This window comes from Chelonoidis abingdonii, chromosome 9 (genome assembly GCF_003597395.2).
Source record: "Chelonoidis abingdonii isolate Lonesome George chromosome 9, CheloAbing_2.0, whole genome shotgun sequence".
Lineage (NCBI taxonomy): Eukaryota > Metazoa > Chordata > Testudines > Testudinidae > Chelonoidis > Chelonoidis abingdonii.
The window spans coordinates 68,515,744-68,537,876 of record NC_133777.1 but is presented as its reverse complement, the minus strand read 5'-3'; the positions used below and the strand labels follow the sequence as shown (position 1 = coordinate 68,537,876).

The 22,133-nt window shown below is 40.1% G+C and overlaps 1 protein-coding gene across 3 annotated transcripts in view; it reads right to left on the bottom strand.

Moving 5' to 3' along the window:
* Window positions 1–22,133, bottom strand: part of ADAMTSL3 (ADAMTS like 3) — a 277,770-nt gene that overhangs the window by 119,006 nt on the left and 136,631 nt on the right. For all 3 annotated transcript variants that reach the window (XM_032790644.2, XM_075069664.1, XM_075069665.1), the window contains exons 6-7: window positions 19,370–19,606; window positions 506–632 (exon numbers count right to left, since the gene is read on the bottom strand). In XM_032790644.2, coding sequence (XP_032646535.1) covers window positions 506–632; window positions 19,370–19,606 — 364 coding nt within the window. The remainder of the gene's footprint in view (window positions 1–505; window positions 633–19,369; window positions 19,607–22,133) is intronic.

The window sequence follows — 22,133 nt, the reverse complement described above, 5'->3', positions numbered from 1 at the left end:
TTGTATGTCCTGAACCATGCAAGTAGTTAACTTGCCTCTGAACCACAATTGTCTTAGAAGCTTAAAAAAAGGAGTAGAGTTAACTTAAAAACCAGGCATTTTCAACCACATGCAACAATTTCCATAAGACCTTCCATAAGATGTTTCCATGATTTGAAAATGTTGCCACAGTGTCACATATATTGCAACATGAGGATACTCTATAAAATGAGATGCATATCTTGATCGTTATTCCTGATAGAATAAATTGAATTGCTCTTTTTAAAAAAAAAAAAAAAAAAGGAGGAGGAAAAAAAGCCTCTCTCAAATTCTTTCCTAGCTATACTCTAATGTGTGGTATCCCTCATGGAATTTCAATAGACTAATCTAGCACAGACTTTATAATAAGTAGCTTTGGATAACTGCAAACAAGTATATAGTGAAAAGGTCAGATATAGGTTGTGTTAACAATTAAGCAGAAAACATAGTCAAGGATAAATCAACATAGGATCAATTTGCAACCTACTTTTTTCTGGTGAAACATGTGCCTTAGCTTGTCCCCTCACAAGCCTGCATGTTGAACCATCTCCTGCACAGATTCCACAGTTGTCTTCCTTGGCATTACTCCCAAGTTGTCGATCACAGCCTACTGCCTGCCAACATCAACACCACAGTCAGAAGAAGGGCAAAGCTATAGTAGACATGCTCAGGTTTCTGGAATTTTATTTATTATGTTATCCTTTTGATTTTATGAGCTGGCCTCATTCTTTCACAGCATACCTTGCTTTTCAAATTTAAGCTACATAGGGTCTTAAAAGCAATTTCTATGATTTTAATGATGAGCTACAACAATCAAATACATTTAAGATATTCAAGCATAGAAATACAGGAGTCACCTTCCCACTATTTTTCCAAATGTATAAAGCTGGCTGTTATTCACTACATTATACAAAGGTCAACTATCGGGGGGTAGCCGAGTTAGTCTGCATCTGTAAAAGCAGCAAAGAGTCCTGTGGCACCTTATAGACTAACAGACATATTGGAGCATGAGCTTTCATGGGTGAATACCCACTTCGTCGTGAAGTGGGTATTCACCCATGAAAGCTCATGCTCCAATATGTCTGTTAGTCTATAAGGTGCCACAGGATTCTTTACTGCTTTTAAAGGTCAACTGTTACTTTGTTATTTGGAATTTGTCTGTCATCACCTGCTAAATTCAGTCTGAGAGAACAAAAGCATTTAAACAACCAAAGCTAAATATTAAAACAGCACGTTGGTTTTAGATCCATAGTTAAGAAACTCTTGGCAGTTTTCATGATCTAGTATCTTTGTTTTTCAAAATTTAACTGATATGGGCCCAGATCACCAGATAGGTTTTTTTTTTTTTCCAGTTAGTTAGTTCACATCAGCTACTTTGGATTTAGAAAACCCTAAAGGTTTTAATTGTGTTTTATTTGAGTTTATTTTGTGTGCTTCCGTCTCCAAACTAAACTTCTTAATGCTGATGCAAATTCTACCTATGGAAAAAGAATCTTCAGAAAAGCGAAGTGGTAAGCAGGCTCTTTGAAAAAATGTTAAATGAAAACCCTCCAAACTATAAAGCACACAGATGTTATATCTGTCCATTTGTACTTGAATCAGTTTCTTCATAAGAAATATGGGGCTCAGGAGGGAAAACAGTTTAAGAGTAGAACGCAGAATTTATTAAAAATGTCTATTTGTTAAAAGGGAGATCAATATTTTGTCCCACATATTTTTCACCTGAGCTTTTGTACCAAGATATGTGCAGGTGGCATCAAATATTGAGTAACATGTTAAGTACTATCTTGCAGCCTGAAGCCTGCCTTGTATGACAAGTTGCTCTAAGCAAGTACCCCCCAAAGGTGCAGCTAATCCATTATGGAGAGAAAATCTTTACAAACCCAGAAGTGACAATCAGTGAAAAATGCCGTGGAAACTCACAACTTACAGCCGAGTTAAAACTGTGAAATTGGCCCATACATTCCCCTTGCCATATAAAAATGCATGGAAGGGGCAAGGTTAGCTGCCAAGAAATGACACATGCTTTCCTTGGAGAATTAGGGATGCAGTCAGCACACAAAAGGCAGAGTCCTACAATTTCTGTGTAAGCCAGAGATCCATGGACACAGAAGGCCCAAATCATGCAGACAGGTGCTGGAACTAGGCATCCTGCCGCACCTCCTGGCTTGACATGGTTTCCATCAAATACATGATTTACACTTTGGTTCAATGGCTCCCAGCACCCCCACAATACAATTGTTCCAGCACTCTGCAGGCAGATCCATAGCCAGACATGAAGAGGTGGAGTTGCTCCATGTCTATGATTTTGCTCTCCCCTGTGCTACATGATAGAGAGGCAAATATAGCACATTCTGCTTGGTAGTTCAGAACTGGGTAATGTGTCACAACTTGTTGAGTGGCAGGAATCTAAAGGATGCAACCAAGGAACTCTCTTGGGCTAGCTAGCTTCTACCTCCCCCTAAAAGAGCCATCTGGGGGAACAATAGCCTCATGGCTGGATCCTGAGTGTTGGGGGACACAGTGGTTGCCTCACCACAAATTTGGACCCTCAGACTTTTGCTTTGAAGGAGACCACAAATATTTTATTAGATAGCTGGGTAACAGATGATATTTGAGATTCTGATTACTCAGCTGTGGTTTATTGCTTAAACCAAGCAGGCCTGTTTGGCATTGCTATATAATTAATGAGTAGCAGAATCAGCATTAACTTGCTTTTGAAGATCAATAAACAAGTGAAAGATAAGATACAAGAAATGAGAGAGAAGGAGCGTTAAGGAAAAGGGAAAGGAAGCACTGTGAAAAAAGAGAAAGAAGGAGAGGGTAGGGAGATGCAAGCTTCTCAGGGCAATATCCATTAATTCAGCATTTTACTGTTAACAAAGGAACAATCAGTGTTTCAGCTTTGTTACTCCTGTCTCCAGGAGACTTATCAGCCTGCTCTGAATCTGAAATCATCCACAACTGAAAGGAAGCAGCTCTAGAACTGGAACAAAATGATAGGAAAGCCAGAAGTTACTGGACTAGATTTTATCCTCAGAGTGGCTTGCAGTCCTCCTGAGACAAAGTACAGTCCCGCTGAAGTCAGTGGCAGAATTCCACCAATTCCAAGGGATATGGATTTGCCCCATTGGCTTCAATGGACAGTGCATACAATTAGCTGAGTTCTGAATTAAGGTGAATGGCAAAACTAGGGTTCAGTATGAAGGGCTCAATACTGTTCCTACTTAGGTCAGTGGGAGATTTACTATTAGTTTCAGAGAGAGCTGAACACATGGCAGAAAAACAAAAACAAAGCAAACCCTCAATTGATCTGCAACTACAGAGTGTTTATGACCTCTAAACAGTATGGAGCATGACACACTGCAATTTTGGGGGGCAACTCTTCAACTGATCAAGGCATTTTCCTTATCATTCTATGGAATATATGCTCCTCTAGGTACATATGAAGTTGACTAGCAGAAAGAGGGTTATGAATATGCAAAAAAAGCAGACTTCCAAATGCCTGCCCCTTAGGTTCTGATCTTTGATTTCCTCCTTAACTGCTTTAAGAAACAAATCTTGTTAATTTTTAACCCCAAGGTCATATGGTTTCTGAATTAGTATTCTCCAGTTTAGACACTATTTTATACACTGTGATATCAAGATAGAAAGAAAAACTTAGTTTAGGTTTACCAGGAAGGTGCTTACTTAAAAGGAAGTGGCTTTAGTATCATGGTAAGAATTGCTGCAGAATAATACATTTACAAGAGGAAACTCATTTTTTTCTGCAAGTATAAAGGGCTTGGGTGTGTGCTAACCTGAGAGGTTTAAACCGAGTACTAATTTAAAAAGGAAATAAGTGCCAATCTTGAGCAATTATGCACACGTTTGTGAGAGGGTGCAGAACAATTTAGACAATGTTGCCCATAAACAGTTTAACACATGAAAAGTTATAGAAGATGACAAATGCTGCCAACATCGTACTTCAGGACTGGGTTAAGGATTTAAAAGTCAGGTATACGAATATAAAAGCCAGGACTTCAGATCTTATACCATTAATCTACCACCTGAGGTAAAGACCAGATGTAAAACTTTACAGAGACTAGGGTGCTTTTATAAATTCCACTAAGTGCCCATCTGCATCTCTAGGTGCCTAAATATGTTTGAAAATCTGGCCCTTAGTTCCTTTGGAAATTTTACCTCAGGTCCATTAGCTCAGAGGTAGAATCAGACTCATAACCCTCAATACTTGGTCCAGCCACTAGTGTGTTAACGTGTTACATTTGCATATACTTTATAAGGCAGAGAAGGGGTATGTTCTTGAGAAGGAGGATGATCCAGTGGTCAGGGCACAGGGCTGCAACTTGGGTTCAATTCCCTCTCCACCACAGACTTCCTGTATGACCTTGGGCAAATCATTTAGTCTTTTGGGGTATATCTTCTCTGCTATATTGTGTCTCAGAATCTGGGTCTGTGGACCTGGCCTTATGGGCTGTAGGCTGCAGGGCTAAAAATTGCAGTGTTTGGGCTTCTGCTAGAACCCAGCCTCTGAGACCCTCCGTCCTTGCGGGATATCAGAGTCCGGGCTCCATCATGATCCTGAATTTCTACACTGTAATTTTATAGCCCCGCAGCCAGAGCCCTGCGAGCCTGAGTCAACTGACCCAGGCCAGCCATGGGTCTTTTATCAGAAGTAGATTTACCCTTTGGGCTTCACATCCTCATCTGTAAAATGGGATAATATTTCCCTACCGCACCAGTATGTTATGAGGATAAATACACTAAAGGTTGTGAGACTCTGAGGTACTACAGTGATGAGGGCCACCAGGGCTTGATCAACCATTTGTAGGCCCAGTGCCAAACACATTTGTGGGCCACCATGGCAAGGCAAGGGCTGGGGGCAAGAGCACAGCAGGATAAAGGGGCGGGAGCAGTTCCCAGAGCGAGGCAGGGGCCAGGGGAAAAGCACAGTGGGACAAGAGTGGGGATCAGTTCCTGGAGCAAGGCAGAGGCCAGGGAAAAGCACAATGGGAGGATAGAGGGAGAGGATCTCCCCCCGCTCCCCCTGGGGCAGCATGGAGCCAGTACCTACCTCTCTCCACTGGAGCTGGATCCTTGAGAGCCAGTTCCCTCTCGAGCTGAGCTGCAGCTCCTCCAGGTAGCAGCAGCTGCTCTTCCCATCATCCTGGTAGGGAGGCTGATTGCAGTTACTCCTGTAACCGGACTTTTAGTGTCCGGTCAGCAGTGCTACTCACAGATTACAGTTAAGCATACGTGTACATGTTTTGCTGGATCAAGGCCTTAATGAACATGGAATGCACAATAGGTCAATGTTTTCCAACATGGATGCCTGAAGTTAGCCTCTATTTTGATACCTATATAGAGCTGGCCTTATTTTCAGAGTTGCTGAGCATGAACTAATCCCACTGCAGCCAACAGAGGCTGCAGGTTGCTTGGCATCTTTGAAAGTCAGGCCACTTCTACTTGAGTGACAAAATTTGCATTTTGGAGCTAACTTTAGACACTCAGGTTTGAAAATTTTGGCCAAGGGTTTTATTGAAAAATAGTCAAAAATCACTAATTTGGGATAAACATTTAAAACAGATAGTGTTATATTTTGTTTCAGGAGAGAAATTCAGGTTGGAATCCAGCAATAAGCAATAATGAATTACTTTCCTCAGCTTGACACTCCATGTCAGCCAGCCAGAAAGGTCTGAAGATTTTAATGATTAAGGCATTTGTTAGGGTTAATCTACCCCATATTGTTGGCTATTTACAGAGCACAGGGATCAACTATAAATGTTATAGGCAGACTGGGAGAACATCTGCAGGCTTTCGGGGCATATTCAGAAATAATTATATTAGGTGATTTTAACATAGATTGCATAAATGAAACAAGTGACAATATAAGCTGTGTAATGTTAGAATACGGACCATATTACGTTATAAAAGAACCAACATGACATAATTATAAAAAGTGATAAAAATACTATAATGACTAGGTTGTAAGTAAATTCCCCCAAACAGATAAATTGAACTGGTATGTTTTCAGAGAGAATCAGTGGCCAATATAATGTAATGTAACATAACTGGAAATTTAAAATAAAGAGGGTTTTGAGAAATGAATGCACAGTGTATCTAATAAAGGTTTTACAATAACTGCATTGATTGGGCACCTGTGAATTTGGACAGACTGCAATTTTTTCAGAAAATGTTTCAACCAGAAAATATTTTAGGGCTGGAGCTGAATAAATTATTTTGTTACTGTGCTCTCTTAAATAAAAACGTACTCAAAAAATATGCAGAGGACCCGATGGTCTGTTGGTATAAATAGGCAGAGTAGCACATGCTTATGCTAACAGTGAATAGAGGCCAAATGTTCAACTGCTTTTCCAAAATGTAATATAAGCTGCATATTGTTATGTTCTATTGTTATTAGATAAGATACAACTCAAACATACTAAATTTTCTGTGGAAATACTGTAAATATTTTAACTGAGTTCAGGAAGCACAGGAGCAGCATTAGGCCAGGGTATAAAATACAATAATACAAATGTAGGAGAAAGATGAAATTGGTATGCTAGAGCTGACTATGTAACTACATAACTATTTCACAGCTGTGAATCCACAAATCACTCAGATATTTCAAGAGCTGTTTCTATTGTTCTTATTCTTCTTAGTTTGATTTCAACTGAAGAAGTAGATTTAGATGAAAAATACAAACATAGGATATTTAATTCTAATTTGTGAAGGTTAACATACAATCTGTCAAATTCAAGAATTTTCATTTTTTAAAACAGATGCTTAGATTTAATTATAATGAGAAAATGGACAGGACTGGAAAGCAATAGCATTATTAATTAGGGCCCCAATCCTGCAAGGAGAATCATGCTGGTCGACCCTATCCCCATGCCAACCCCCCTTTTAGACAACAGGACTCCATGCAAGCACTTGGGTTTGCCCATGCAGAGCTCAAGGCAGGATCAGGTCACAAGCTTCAAATCTTTGGGCATTTGAAAAGTTGTCAGAGCTGTATTTTTTAGGGCTGCTTAATCTTCCTTTCCCTCTCCAGCTGTCCACTCACCCACCCACAGCCACATCCAGTTTACTTGAAAATATAAATTATGCTCTTTCTTTGGTGTGGAATATTAATGCCTTTTGGGCACTCAAGAGTCATGGATACATATGTCCCATGAAACACTGGAGTTAAAATGCACCAATTCCATTCTGAGTTTGTTTTATGACTGTGTTGTCTTAGACTAAGCTCCTTGGCAGAGGGACAACTTGACTTTTCAGAACACTTCAGGACTGAAGACGTTATATACAATAAATAATAATTACTGCCCTGAACTTTCTTTGATGTTCTATAGTGCTCTAATTTAATGGATCTGCCTGTCAATTATTCATGTCCTGTTTCATTAAAAAATTGACACTCTAATTCATTGTGCTTTTCAATAGTCTATACGCCAGAGGCAGTGAATGTCAGTGGGTATTGTTCTTTCTTATGTGATACAGCCTGGCCAGAGGGCAGCAGGAGAGTGTTAGCAGGGAGCCTTATTCCCTGCAAGAGGAAGAAGGTTTGCTATAGATTAACTAGAGCACCTGAAGCCAATTAGAGCACCAGCAGTCAGTCATGTGATAAAAACCGCTCTTCAGTCAGACAAGTGTGGGATTGGAGAAGAGAACATTTTGAGAGAGACAAAAGGAAAGTTTGGAGGAGTGCTGTGTGGTTAGAATCCAAAAGAAACCCTAGGTAAGGGCACCTGGCTTGTGTAGAAGGAAGGCAAAAAGTCCCTCACAACTGAAGGGCAGGAGAGGAAGTAGCCCAGGGGAAGGAACTGCTAGTTCAAATGTTGACCACAAACCTCAGGGCCCCTGATTGGACCTGGAAGAAAGGGTGGGCCCAGTCCCTCCTCAAGGACACTAGTGGGGTAATTAAATACTGATTCAGGAGGCAGCAATGGGGCCCTGAACCTTCCCAAAGAAGAGAAAGCTTGAGACCCAGCATAACAGTAATGGCAATTTGCCACATTAACATGATGATTTTTTTTTAATAGAACAGAAATAAAAACAATTCAGTCTTATCTTACAATTATCAGGGGGGTAGCGTGTTAGTCTGATCTGTAAAAGCAGCAGAAATCCTGTGGTATCTTATAGACTAACATGAGCTTTTGTGGGTGAATACCCACTTTGTCAGATGCATGTAGTGGAAATTTCCAGGGCAGTGATATATATGCTAGCAAGCACGCTAGAGATAACAGAGGTTATTTCAATCAGGAGGATGAGGGCCCTGTTTCTAGCAAGCTGAGGTGTGAAAACCAAGGGAGGAGAAAACTGGTTCTGTAGTTGGTAAGCCATTCACAGTCTTTGCTCAATCCTGAGGCCTCATCCTCCTGATTGAACTAACTCATGATCTCTATACCTGCCTTGGAAATTTCCACTACATGCATCTGAGAAGTGGGTATTCACACGAAAGCTCATGCTCCAAAACCTCTGTTAGTCTATAAGGTGCCATAGATTCTCTGCTGCTTTTATCTTACAATGACACCATTATTGCCCTACTCGCCAGTGAAGCAGGCAAGCCAAACAATGCATTCTGAAATAAATTAATCTGCTCCCTGTACATTAGCACCTTTGAGTTTCCACTTGCAAAGCTAATTTTGAAAGCTGCATAAATGTTTGCATCATGCAAAAGTAGGGAAAGTCTTGGCTTCCTCTTCTGCTGGCACATAAGGGTTGAAATACAAAAGAAACACCACACACTTCTGCTGAGCAAGAAGATAGACCACAGACAGGCTGGGTAGGGGTAGTCTAGTGGGCGCAAAACTGGGGCACGTCTCCTCCCGCCCTAGGGTGTGTGCGTGCAAGAGTGTCTCCTGGAGTGTGTGAACAACCGATCTTGTGGGTCCCACAGGATTCGTGGCCATAATAGCAGGAGTAGGTAAAACAAAGTGGATATTGTGGGCTAAGATTAAAAAAATAGTCGTCCTGCTCCGCAAACAACATGAATGCCCAGGCCAGCAGCTGCTGCTCTCGGCCACCAGCTCTGAAGGCAGTGCCGCTGCCAGCAGCATGCAGAAGTAAAGATTACTTCTGTTTACAATATTGGGGGGGGGGGGACGCTTGACAAATTCTGTGAATGGTAAGGGAGGGCATGACTGGACGTTTGCACACCTCTGGAGTAATACATGATTCTCTTTCAAACGAGCTCTGTAGAAGTATTATACATAGGAACAAGGCAGAAGACATTTTGTTTCAGGCATAAGCCAGCCTCTAGCTATCAGAGGGTAGGAGTAAACTTTCTCTGATGGCAGGTATCCCACAACTGTCTATTGTAGGGTTTGTTTGCTTTTTTTTAACCTTCCTCTGAAATACTATATCTAGAACTGGCCACGCTTGGAGAAAATGCTGTATTAGCTGGACCACTTGTCTGATCCGGGATGGCAAGTTCCATATTCCTATATTCTGGGTGGACAGAGTGTGGAAGGGAGGTAGTCAATGAATTTGCCCACACTATGGATCCATCAAGCCACAAACTCCACATGACGTGGTGATCACAAAGAGCTAGCTGCTGCTTTAATCCTTCAGCTATCTCCAGGGTGCCCCACCACAGTTTCCCCACCCAAAGTATTTTTAACTGGGCTTTGGATGAGGGAAACCAAGATATGACATTTAATTTTCTATCTTCAGCTTTACAACAGTAAGAATTAAAACTGAGCTCAGAAAAATAGCCACCTATTGCAAAAGGCAACAAGCACTGTGTGAGAAAACATTTCCTCAGCAGTCTCTGGCAGAAATCTCTCCTTCAAGCATTGAGTAGGCTGAAAAGGGCCATAAAATTTTGTTTTGTTTTTTAACTACAATTGTTAAAAGAGAGAGTATGGCAAACCCCTAAGCGCTTACTCAGGCAAATTTCCTTTTAAATCAATTGGAGTTTGCCTGCTTATAGCTGATTAAAATCCTCAGGACTTTCCAAGAAAAAGGATGTCATTTTTATTTTTATTTTTTGTAAGCCACCAAATTGAAAAACAAAAGCTATATTGGAATTTATGCTCACATACTGCACAGCTTTTATTCCATGAATGACGGTTAGCTACTGTACTTTCTCCCGCCTTATCTGTCTGACAATAAAACCACATGACAGGCAGATGTTAAGGATTTTGGCATCTATAAACATAGAGTGAATTTTAAATATAGTCATGGGAATTCCTTTTTATGACCACACAAGCATGATTATAAAATCCATCATGGGGAATTATACTGCATCTTACTCTAACATTTCACATGTATCTTTGCCCTGTTGTAAATTGCAGAGTCTATCATGTAAAGTGTCTCTCTTCACTCACAATGTAATCCATGCTCAACCTTCTGAATTACGGTGGAATCGGTGGATAGCTTATTTCTAAAATGGGTGAAAGAAAAGTCAAATAGAGCATGGAGAAAAGGCTCACAAAGCTCATTCTCCACACTGAAGATCAGCAACTCAGTCCCATGCAAAAGATAGACAGATAACAGGATCTGCATACACTAAGGAAAATCATTTACTGCCATCACTACTAGCAGATCACCTCCACCAGTGCTATCCCTAGCTTGGATGGCTCATTAGCTGCCACAGACATTTTAAAATTTTGGTTTTGGCTCCACTGGAGGTGTAACTTGGTTAGAGACACAAGGTTAATATGCTCTGTTTTCAGATATCAGTACCCTTCAGTCATGCCATACTGCTTTGGGCATGAATACACGACACAGCACTAACATGGCTGCAGCTACCAATGAGCTGTCTATTCTAGGGCTCCCACCTGTGGAACTGGACTGATATTAGCGGCAGCGGGAAAGGTTAAGAAAATTTCCCCAGGGTGAATGTGACCTGACGTGTATGTATGGAGCAAGGAAGTTGGGGGTTGAGAAGTAAAGAAGGGAGGGAAAGAAAAAATGAGGTTTGAAGCTTGGAGAATAGGAGCATAACATAAACCAAATTAATGGGGTTTACCATCAAGTGACATAATCAGATGCCCAAATCTCTCTGTCCTCAATACCCGGGAAAGGAATGTTAAGCAATGAAGAAAACAGAAGAAAAAGAAATACAATACCAAATATTCACTGCATACTAAGGGGGTCCGCAAAAGAGTTCCTACATATTTTGCAACATTTTATATATGAAGGCAAGAAGCTAAAGAATGTGTTCCGGAACAATAAATCCACTCCCATCAAATAAAACAGAGTATTTCAAAAGTATTCAATTTTTAGGCAAGAACATATTAAAGCACTGAGGCAGCTCTGAGATTACAGGACCACCCACTACTGGAGCGAGTGCCCCTCCCCACACACCACTGTTTCCAGTTCAAAAATATACAGAACAGTACAATAGGATCTCATTGAACTCAGTGACAGTGGGTTTTGGCCTGATGTGGTTAATCTATCAGAAAGCTGTCAAATAAATAAATAAAATATATAGGATCAGATTACTCTGTCACCTGCTTTTCTGATTGGGTGCATACGCTTTTACTTTATATTAAGGCAAATTTGGCTTAAAGAGATTTGAAGGTGATTAATATCCCAATTCAGCAATACACTTAAGCATGTACCTAACTTTAAGCATCTGAGTTGTGCCACTGAAGGAAATGTCACTACCCACATGCTTAAGTACCCCGCTGAATTGGGACCTACAACCACATCTGTGCAAAGCTAACAACCCCCCACCCCCACAAGAAAACAAAACACAGCAAACTGAGTACTAGTAGTGGCTTAGATAAGAGAAGAGTGTGGATAAGACAAATTAGAGATCAGAGGGAATCCACTACATATTTGACAGCTTTACAGAAAGAAGGGCTAAAGTGGTAGGAAGTAAAAGTCTCTGCAGGCAATACTCCAGCATTAGCAACAGTAGTTTGGAAAACAAGGTATCTGGCAAAAAGTTGCAATTTCGAGCCAAAGTAAAAAGTTACGAGGCACAAAATATAAACAAGGGTTTCTGAAAGACCTTTATAAATGCCTTATTAACACGTTAAAGTGCCTTCACCGTAAGCTCCTTCTGATGCTCAGTGAAAGGTGTCTGATGTGAATCATTATACACACACACCCCGGGGAGTTCACATTACAGGCACTTTTGGACGTTAATAAAGTATTTACACACACACGGTAATGTATTATTTTATGGTTGTGTGTATAAAAATTCAGGCTGATAATAAATTCAGGCTGAAACTGCCCGAATTTAGAGGTCCAAGTTCCATTCAAAAGATAATATACTTCAATCAAAAGATGATATTTCCTCACAGACCCAGTTATGTCTACACTGGAGCTGGAGATCTAGCTTCCAGTTCCAGTAAGCCTACATACACTAACTTTGACTGCTTCAGCACACTAAAAATAGCTGTGCAGCCCCTGCAGGATGGATGGTGGGAAAAGCTAGCTGCACCAACTACAATTCCATCCAAGGCCCTAGTTTCTTATTTGGATGGCGAATCCATCCCTCCACCTGCCCTGCTGCAGTGACACTACTATTTTCAGCATGCTAGCTTAATCAAAGCTGGCATATGTACATGTACCTGAGCTGGGAATTACACCTCCAGCTCCAGTGTAGACAGACCCACCATGGGAAGTGGTTGTATTTTGAGACAATGCCAAGCAGCACCAAGGAGAGCATTCTTAATTGTACATGCCCCAAACCTTTACAATACTATGAAAAGAAAAAGAAAGAAAGAATGAAAGGATGGTCTTGTGATTAAAGCACTGGGGTGGGATTCGACAGATTTGGGTTAAATTCTTAACTCTGCCATAGACTTTCTGTGTGGCAATACACAAGTGCCTCAGATCTCAGTCATTAAAATGAAGTTAATAAATCTTCAGCCAGCTTTTGCCTTTGTCCATTTAGATTGTAAATTCTTCAGGGCAGAGACTTTGTCTTACTATGTGGATGTACAATACTTAGAACAATGGGCGCCCTGATCACAGTGGACACTTCTATTTGTGATTAAAATAAATAACAACAAAGACAAGGAATACATAGATGTTATTTCCATGCATATTAGTGGCAAAATATTCCTAGCAGATTTACATAAACTTATATCTGAAATGTATTTTAACTGAGGTCTGCTATGGACCAATCCATTTAACGGATACTCTTTGGGATTCTTTATACCCCAACATGTGGTTAGCTCCTGACCCACGTTTGCTGCACTACAGCTAATGGAGCTCACGGAGAGAGTATGATTTTGGTATAAAGGCTATCTTGGAACAAGGCACCACAAAATCAATTCTTCCCATCAGTAACTTGCTTTAAGTTGAACTGCTAAGAGGATGGGGGAAAGGACTTGTGCCTTCTTTTTCTTTCTGCACACAAAGAAGACCTGAAAGGTTTTATTTCCTGCTGTTTTTTTTAATTAGAAATTCAACTTCTCTATAGCCTACAAGTGTCTAGGAGGACTGGAGAACCAGTAGCATCACAAAAGCCAAGAACAACTTTATTTTTGTTAGTAACTAAGTACTAAGACCAATTAATATTTTGGAAAAAGGACATTTTTGGGGAAACCTCAACAGTACTTCCCCTTCAATTACAGTGTGAGAATAATAATAATAATATATACAAACTCAGATTCCAGTCAAGTGTTCCAGCAAACCCAGTAAAGAACAGACTGGAGATACTTGATATTTTAAGGTTAAAAAAAACAAACAGAAAACCTATTAAAAACAAATTAAATCAAAAATATTTTCTGTGCTTCTTTAGACATCATAATAAAGCAAAATAGGAAACAAGCCCTTTTTCAAAATATTTCTTGAAAGTTATATCTGAAATTGAACAATCCCTTAGTGAAAATAGTTGAACATTAAAACAAACAAACCTAAAGGGAAAGTACACAAAAACCATCAGACTAGCACTCTGAAGAAATAACATTCAGAATGAAGGAAGTCAGGTTCAGATCAGATGACTAATTCAATCTGATTTTAAGAATTAAGCATAGAAAACAGGCAGGACAGACTTCTAACAGCTTATGATTACCATATTTAAGAGATCAAACCAAGAAATATTTACACCTGGGTCAGAGTGTGTTTTATTATTAATTATTATTGTTATTATGTGGCAAGTGTGAAAGGTATCTACTTGGAACATCACAAAGTATATAACATACCCAGCGTAGAACTAATCATGGCAGATGTTGATGGCACTCCACATGACAGCTAAATTTGTACCATATGCTAAAAAATATAGCACAGTAACGGTCTTTCTTTTAGACCACAGACTGGCTGACACTTGATGGAAAGTTCAGTTGAGAGTTTATATCAGTTTTGACCGGTTTGTGACAAAACTGCCCTGGTTATTCATTAGGACTCCAGTCTTTCAGCAGATGCACATACATGCTTCCAAAAGCATTGTTCCAGGTTAGGAAGATTATCAGTTCCAGGTGGTGAAATGAATAAGGACTCCATTCTGTATTTGGCAGACAAAATACAGCTTCATGAGTTAAAAAAACAAAAACAAAAAAACAAACCACACACAAAAACCAAACTGAAGGGTTGGCCCTGATACAGGGTTTGTCACTGGTTAAATGCTGCCCACATGTTTCTGACATGCAGGTTTTTTTTTTTAAACCTCCCTGCCCACAGACCTCTCGCACCCAGATGGACACAGCAGGAACACATTATGGGAAGAAGAAAGGTAGGAGTTGTGCTGCTGTGCTCATGTACAGGGATCAGCTAAATATCAGAAGTTAAGTGTGAAAATCTTCTTGACAGCAGACCTTTGACTCATTCCTGTTTAACATAAGAGTGCCAGATATTTTCTTTGGTAGCAGGAGCAAGGCAGCAGCAAACTAAGATATGCTTGAATGGTTTGGCTGAGGTGAGCCTCAAGCAGCCCCCAAAATAACTTAATGGTTTTCTCAAAAAGCTTTTCCGTGCTGCATTCTCCTCAGATTTTACTCCCCCAGAAGTTCCAAACCTCTCTTATCCAGAGAGCAGTTTTGTAGACTCATATTTTTGTTTGATAAGGGCCTTTATTTAGTTTGAATCCATCTGTTAAGTGAAGTACATAAAATGAATGAGAAAGCAGGCTGGACAACACTGATTTAATGCTACAGTAAATAAGTACTATACTAAGGAGCGTATACTAGGATCTGGGTTGAATGAGAGAATTAGTGAACCAGATCAACCCTACTAAGAATATGAAAACAGATGGAAGTGAAATCATGCTTATGTTAACAAGGCTGAGATCTTATAAAACTTGCCAACATTTTAAAACACTAAATGAGCAAAAACAGGAATAGCTGGAGAAGAGAATCAGGCAGGCCAATGTCCTCATACTAGCTTTTCTGGTGCTCCCAGGCACAAAAGCAAAGGTCTCCACATCAGCAGTGTGACATGTTTATTTAGATGAGTTAACTGTAAAAACACTTGCCAAGGTATTTGCAGCCTATGCCAAGTATATGTCAGAACTCAACAGACCGATCTTATAGCAACAACTGTGGAAAATCACAACTTGTGCTGTCTCTCTCCTTAACAGCTGTTGACTAAGCAACCACATTTTGCAGGAAAGATTATATATCAATTTGTTTATTTTTCCTGGTTAAGTAGAGGTATTGAGAAACATTTGTGTCAGCTTCTGAGGAAGTCTCCAAATATTACTTTTTACTAGAGTGACCTCCCTTTTGCCTCATACCAAACAAAATTCCACTCCCAACTTTTACAGCAATTGATATTATTACACAATAAATGCAATGTACTGTCATTCAATATGATTCCAGATTTAAGAAGTAAGATATCAATTAGTCACACTTCTTTAATAAGAGAGTTCAAATACTAACCAAACAAGAACTACAAGTTAATAAATCCTTTAAACCAGGGGTTGTCAATCTTTTTCTTTCTGAGCCCCGCAACACGCTATAAAAACTCCAAAGCCCATCTGTGCCACAATAACTGTTTTTCTCCATATAAACATCAGGGCACACATTAGTGGGTAGCAAGCAGGGCAATTTCTCAGGGCCCCATACCACAGGGGAAACCACAAAGATAAGTTTCTTAGGCTTTGGCTTCAGGCCTGGATGGTGGGACTTGGGGCCCCAGGCTTCAGCTCCATGTTGTGGGGCTTCAGCTAATGCTGGCCCTGCTTGGCAGACCCCCTGTATCCTGCCTGGCAGCCCCAGGCCCCTGGTTGAGAACCACTGCTTTAAACTATTCATTCAATACCTCACCCAAGTATAATATATGTTGATTTTTATTCTCTCTATGGAGCAAAAGCCCATACTGGATTGTGCCATCACAGAAGGATTTCAGCAGCAAGAGCAGGCTAAAGAAGGAATCTTATGTTTGTGCACAAATATGGATCAGAGAAAAAGTGTCTAACAGTTTATTGAGGTTGGATGAAATTATGAAGCACTGGACCCAAACCCACAAGTAATAGCACAGGGCACGCTAATTTTCTAAGCACCTATTTTTTTCCCAACAGATGCTGTAGAATCTTCGCCTATAAATTAGTAGAAACAACAATGAAAAGAGGCATGATGAAGAAGAGTTCTTGGGTCATTCCATTATCTTTACCTATGTAACAGGGCTCCCCCTGCCTGTCTCAGGAATTAAGGTAACACTACTATTTGGTGATAGGTTTCAGAGTGGAAGCCTTGTTAGTCTGTATCAACAAAAACAATGAGGAGTCCTTGTGGCGTCTTAGAGACTAGCAAATTTATTTGGGCATAAGCTTGTATACCTGTATACCTGTGCTATGTATTTATACCACTAAATACACTAAATACCACTAAAAAAAAGATACCACTAAAAAAAAATAATCAATATTTGCCAACTGCTCCCACAGTTACTATGGTTATCTTCTATTTTAAAGATAGGGGGAAATGAAGCAGTATCAGAGACCACTGTGTGGTTCTGTTGGCAACTGCTGACTCTTTAATGTGATCACTGTATAAAATTGTTTTTCTATTTCAGAGGCAGCAGATGCATTATGTGTTGGCGTGACTGGTATTGGGAGGACGGAATACATAAAAGTCATATAAAACCAACAGTAAGGTCCAGATCACATACTAGGGTTGCTGTAATCCATACACCACTCTTTTGCCAAATGTGTCAAATTTTCCCCTATAACAGAACTACTTCACTCATCAGACCATCTCTTGCATTTGAGTCACACACGTTTTAGGCATTTAATAGAGCAATAGCCACTTGCAGAGAGAAGGAGTTTAATTGCAATACCATATCCATGCTATATAAATGTATACTTTACATTAAACCACAGGCACAATATTCCTTTGCTAATGGGAAACTGGTAAGGCTGGCAAGCCTCAAATACGATTATTCTTTTCTTCTTCTGTACTTGCTTGCATGGATGATATAATTCCAATAATAAGTATAAATATAGTATAAATTTTACTATACCTAGTAAAATTATCCTAAATATCTATTAGCCTGGGTACAGCACATACTGACTATCTCTTCTACAATGATTCTCAGTACCTAGAATGATTGCTTCTTGGAACAGCTAGTTCTACAGTACACAACAAGAGAAGTTATTCTCAACATTGTCCAAAGTATCATAGGGGAGTATGTTCGAGAAGTAATTCTGGTTGAGCCACTAAGAAGTTTTCCCCACAGTGGCCCAAAGAATACCTTATATAGCCATGAATGCAGGGTACCCTTTGTACATTTATTTCACCCTTCCATGCACAAGTGAAGCTCACTTGCCTGTGTAGCACCATCCCACACCCACTTCCAGAAACCTCTCAGCCTGGATAGTTTCCAAGTAAGGAGAAGGGGTGTATAGTGGGCAGGCTAGAGGGAGCAGTGGGTGGAACATGAGTGGAGCTAGGAAGGTTGCACAACTGAATGAGTATCAGCTGGCTAAAACAAAAGCTGAGAGGAAAAGAGATTAAGGTAAGAGGGAAGTTTTTTAAAGAGCTATGACATCTCCTTTGATCATGCATGTTTGTCCCGGGATTGTCAAGGTAGCACATAGTATTGGGGGCTGCTGGATGTCTTGCTATTCCAGGGCACCCACATAATAACAGTAGCCACAAATGCTGTGTACATTTTTGGGTTCCAGACCTAGCCATGGAGATCCATGCATTCATCATCACCAGGCTCCAGTACTGCAATGGGCTAAACCTGGGTATGAAAGTAAAAGCCACAAGAAATTTTCATTTGGTTCTAAAAGCAATGGACAATCTGCCAGTTAATACAGATTAACAGCAAAAATTCATTCTGATACCGTGGGTGTTACACTCATTCCCAAACCAATACTAGATTCACTCCAATGTTAGTCTTGCTCCTAATCTGCAGAACACTCCCTGGGGTTGGCCCTGACAGCCAGACATTGGCTGTCTCTTCAGGGCACACCATAGCAGCCATGTTAAGCAGGAATTTGCTGTCTGACAGAGCCTTGCATATGGTTCTTGGTGCTGTAAGTAAAGCTCTCTTAGTGCCAGGTCTTCTGGTATAGAATTTCTGTCCATAAATGAGAAGTGCCCTGCATCTTACTATACAGAAGCATCTCTTTGGGAAAGCCTTCCCACAATAAGACCACTTGGTGCACAGGAATGCTTCCCTAGAAATAAATAATAGGAGTCACACACACACTCGGGGGTGGCTCTTTGTATTTTGCCACCCCAAGCATGGTAGTCAGGCTGCTTTCGGTGGTGAGCTGCAGGAGGTCCGCCGGTTCCAGGTCTTCAGCATACCCGCCGCCAAAGCTGCAGGACCGGCGGACCTCCCACAGACATGCCGCCATAGACAGTCTGACTGCCGTCCTCACAGCGACCAAGAGGCCGCCCCCTCATGCCTTGCTGCCCCAGACACACGCTTGGTGTGCTAGTGCCTGGAGCCGCCCCTGCACACACTACCCCAATCCTTCAGCCACAGAAATTACTACCAACCCTGTTATTGCTCCAGTGGAGACAGGAGCGAGGCCTTAATGAAATGCAAGGCTAGAGTGAAGAATACACTCCTTCAGAACAAGTGTTATTTTATCCGATTTACTCAGATGCCAGAATGATGGGCATACTAGAGAGCAGCACACTAGCTAGTTTTGACACATTACACAGATTAAAGGTGGCTAGATGTCTGAGAACAAAGCTCTAAATATGGATGTTATTAAATATTATTAACCTATACAATATCTATGGCCATGACAGCTAGGTGCTTATGAATAAAAGTAGAAGACAAAACTTTCTGAAATGGGTTGTATTTAAGAACAACTGCTAGAGCCTACAGAAATGTTAGTAGCCATGTTCCTGGGTACAAAGATAAACAAGAACAGAGCAAAACAATTTTACATGGAAACCCCAAACAAATAAACTTTCATCATGCCTTAATATTCTATAATAAAAGAAAAATGTCTCTCAAAGGACACTTTAGATAGACAATACTGACATACCTGACATATTCCACTGATACACATATCCAGGGATTCAACATTACAGCGAGTACCATCTAGTACTTTAGGGGCAAGCTCCACAACCAATTTTTTCCCCAAAGCTTGACACTTTAAGGCACATGGTGCACTGGGATCATTATACACAGGAAGCCACTCATAAAAATGTCCTTGGTACTTGACATCATTGTAGGCTGAACACTGTTGTGCTCTGAAGTCACCAACATCTGAAGGGCAGTCCTAAAAACAAATAACAGGAAATCATTTAAAATAAGAAACCACCTCTCATTTGGGATCATGGTGTCTGATGAATTATACAGAAACTACCCAAGTTGGCTTGGAGAAGGATTGGCTCAACCTAAAAGGCAGCCCATATTATAGTCCTACTTTAAGGATTAAAACACTGTATTTTGCTTAATCCACTATTTGCCGTGAAGGTTACAGTGTAGAGCATGTTAGCATAATAGTGACCCCACTAGCACAAGTTCATATATATCCCTAGCTTTTTTACAATGGTTCATACAGTAAATAAATTGTTTTTCAAATTGGCTTCTGTAGTAAAAATTGGCTTTAAAAGAATACATATTTTTGAATCACTAAGATGAGGTCTCCAATATATTTAATACTTGATACTTTCATAGCTCCTTTCATCTCAGGATCTCAACGTGTTTTACAATCATCCAAGAAGTTTCATACAAGGTATGGCTTGCTAGCCCCATAGAAAAACAGAAACACAGAGAAGTGAAGTGGCTTGCTCGCCGTCACACACAGAGCAAGTGGCAGAGTCAGGAGTAGAGCCCAGAACTTCAGATTCCCGGTCCTATAATTTTACCCAAAGACATGCTCCTTTTCATGGGAAAACAGTTTTAAAAATAAAACACACCTCAAGTTTGTCATAATTGAGCAAGTAATTTAAGTTTTATTTAGAGAACTCAATTTCTTTGTTGCCCAAGCACATACGGCTGAATTACTAAATATATGGAATTTCTTATTTACAAACAATTTTAAAGGTTTAGTACATGTAAGCATTTAACTCAAACATAATATAAAACTGTAGCAGCAGCAGTGAAGGCATACATAGATTAATAGGAAAAGAACTTTGGGAAGGATCTGACAAAAGAGAATTAGTATGTCAAACAATCTCTCACTAAAGACTCCATTTTAAAAGTATGGCCAGTGTTAAAAAGTCTCTATGCTAGACTGAACGCATATTCTTCCAAGAATTCCAGCCACACATATATACCATATGTGAGAGTGTTTCCAACAAATAAAGTTTTATTTTCATTGGACATAAAAATGAAAGACTGTGACATGTAAACTAAATTCAGGAAACTTGTTACTAAGTGTCAGCTAGCAGTGCTGCACCTGAACAATGCATCAATGCCTTTCAGATTGATGGATTTAAATCCTCCCTGGAAAATGCTAATACATTTACAGCTACATTTCACAGCACTGGCTATAACTTGCAGTAGCTGGAAGAGAGATTTATATGAGAAGGGTAAGAGTTCCACTCTGATTATGAGTCCATTCTAAAAGCATCCTCTTGCTGCCACCTCAACCACATGCATACAGCAGGACGAACTGCAGAGAAGCCATTGCATTAGCCTACACCTCTTTTCAATGCTCTACCTTGTTTATTTTAGTTTTGGTATGAAGTAGTAATCAAATTGTGCTATTGACTTATTTGTACAACAGGTAAATTTTTCATTAAAACAATAATCCTCAATGTTTCAGACCGGTGTGCAGAGTTTTATCCAAACATCTTCTGTAAGTCAATGAGATCCATGCAGTAAAACCCCTGCCAGGGCTTTGAAACTTCATCCAATGCTAACCCTTAACAGTGAAAGTAGCTCAAAATGATGTTACTACATTGTATTATTATTGTATTTAACATAGGGCAATTCCATTTGCCAGTTATGAGTCAGATTTGTTTAGAAAATACACATTGAGTGAAAAAGAGAAGTTACTTAACAATTACTGTAACTCTTTGAGAGTGTTGCCTCTGCACATTCCTACAAACGGGAATATGCAGAGGCTACCTCAAATAACATCATACATATGCTGCACCAAATTCTTCTCTCATGTGCAGCACTCTCACTTCAGAGAAATTCACAGGACTTTCACTGTTATAACTGAGAACAGAATTTGACTGCCTCTTATCTTCCACGGAAGAGAACCTAAAGAGCAGAGAGGAGTGAAGAGATGTTTTTATGGGCACTGCATGGTTCTCTTCTATCACAGTAAATGAAGTTGCAGCTAGAGGATAAGAATAACTTATGGAAGTTAGTTCTGAGTCAAGTTAGAAGTTATATGTCTGATCACAGAACCCCCTCTGGGAGCTGCCACCCGATGTGCCAAGACTACTTCTACCCCTGCCTTCCCTGCCAGCTCAGGGCCTGTCTTGCTGAGCCAGATACACCCATCTGCTCCAACATAGACCCAGGGTTTGAATTACTTGCCCCAAAACTGCAGGTTTATCTGAAAGCAGCTAACAGAAGTGTTTCTATCTTTAACACTCAGATGCCCAACTTCCAATGGTGTCTAAACCCAAATAAATCCCTTTTACACAGTGTAAACTCATAAATTGTTCACCCTCTATAACACTGATAGAGAGAGATGCACAGTTGTTTGCTCCCCCAGGTATTAATACATACTCTGAGTTAACTAATAAGTAAAAAGTGATTTTATTAAATACAGAAAGTAGGATTTAAGTGGTTCCAAGTAGTAACAGATAGAACAAAGTAAGTCACCAAGCAAAATAAAATAA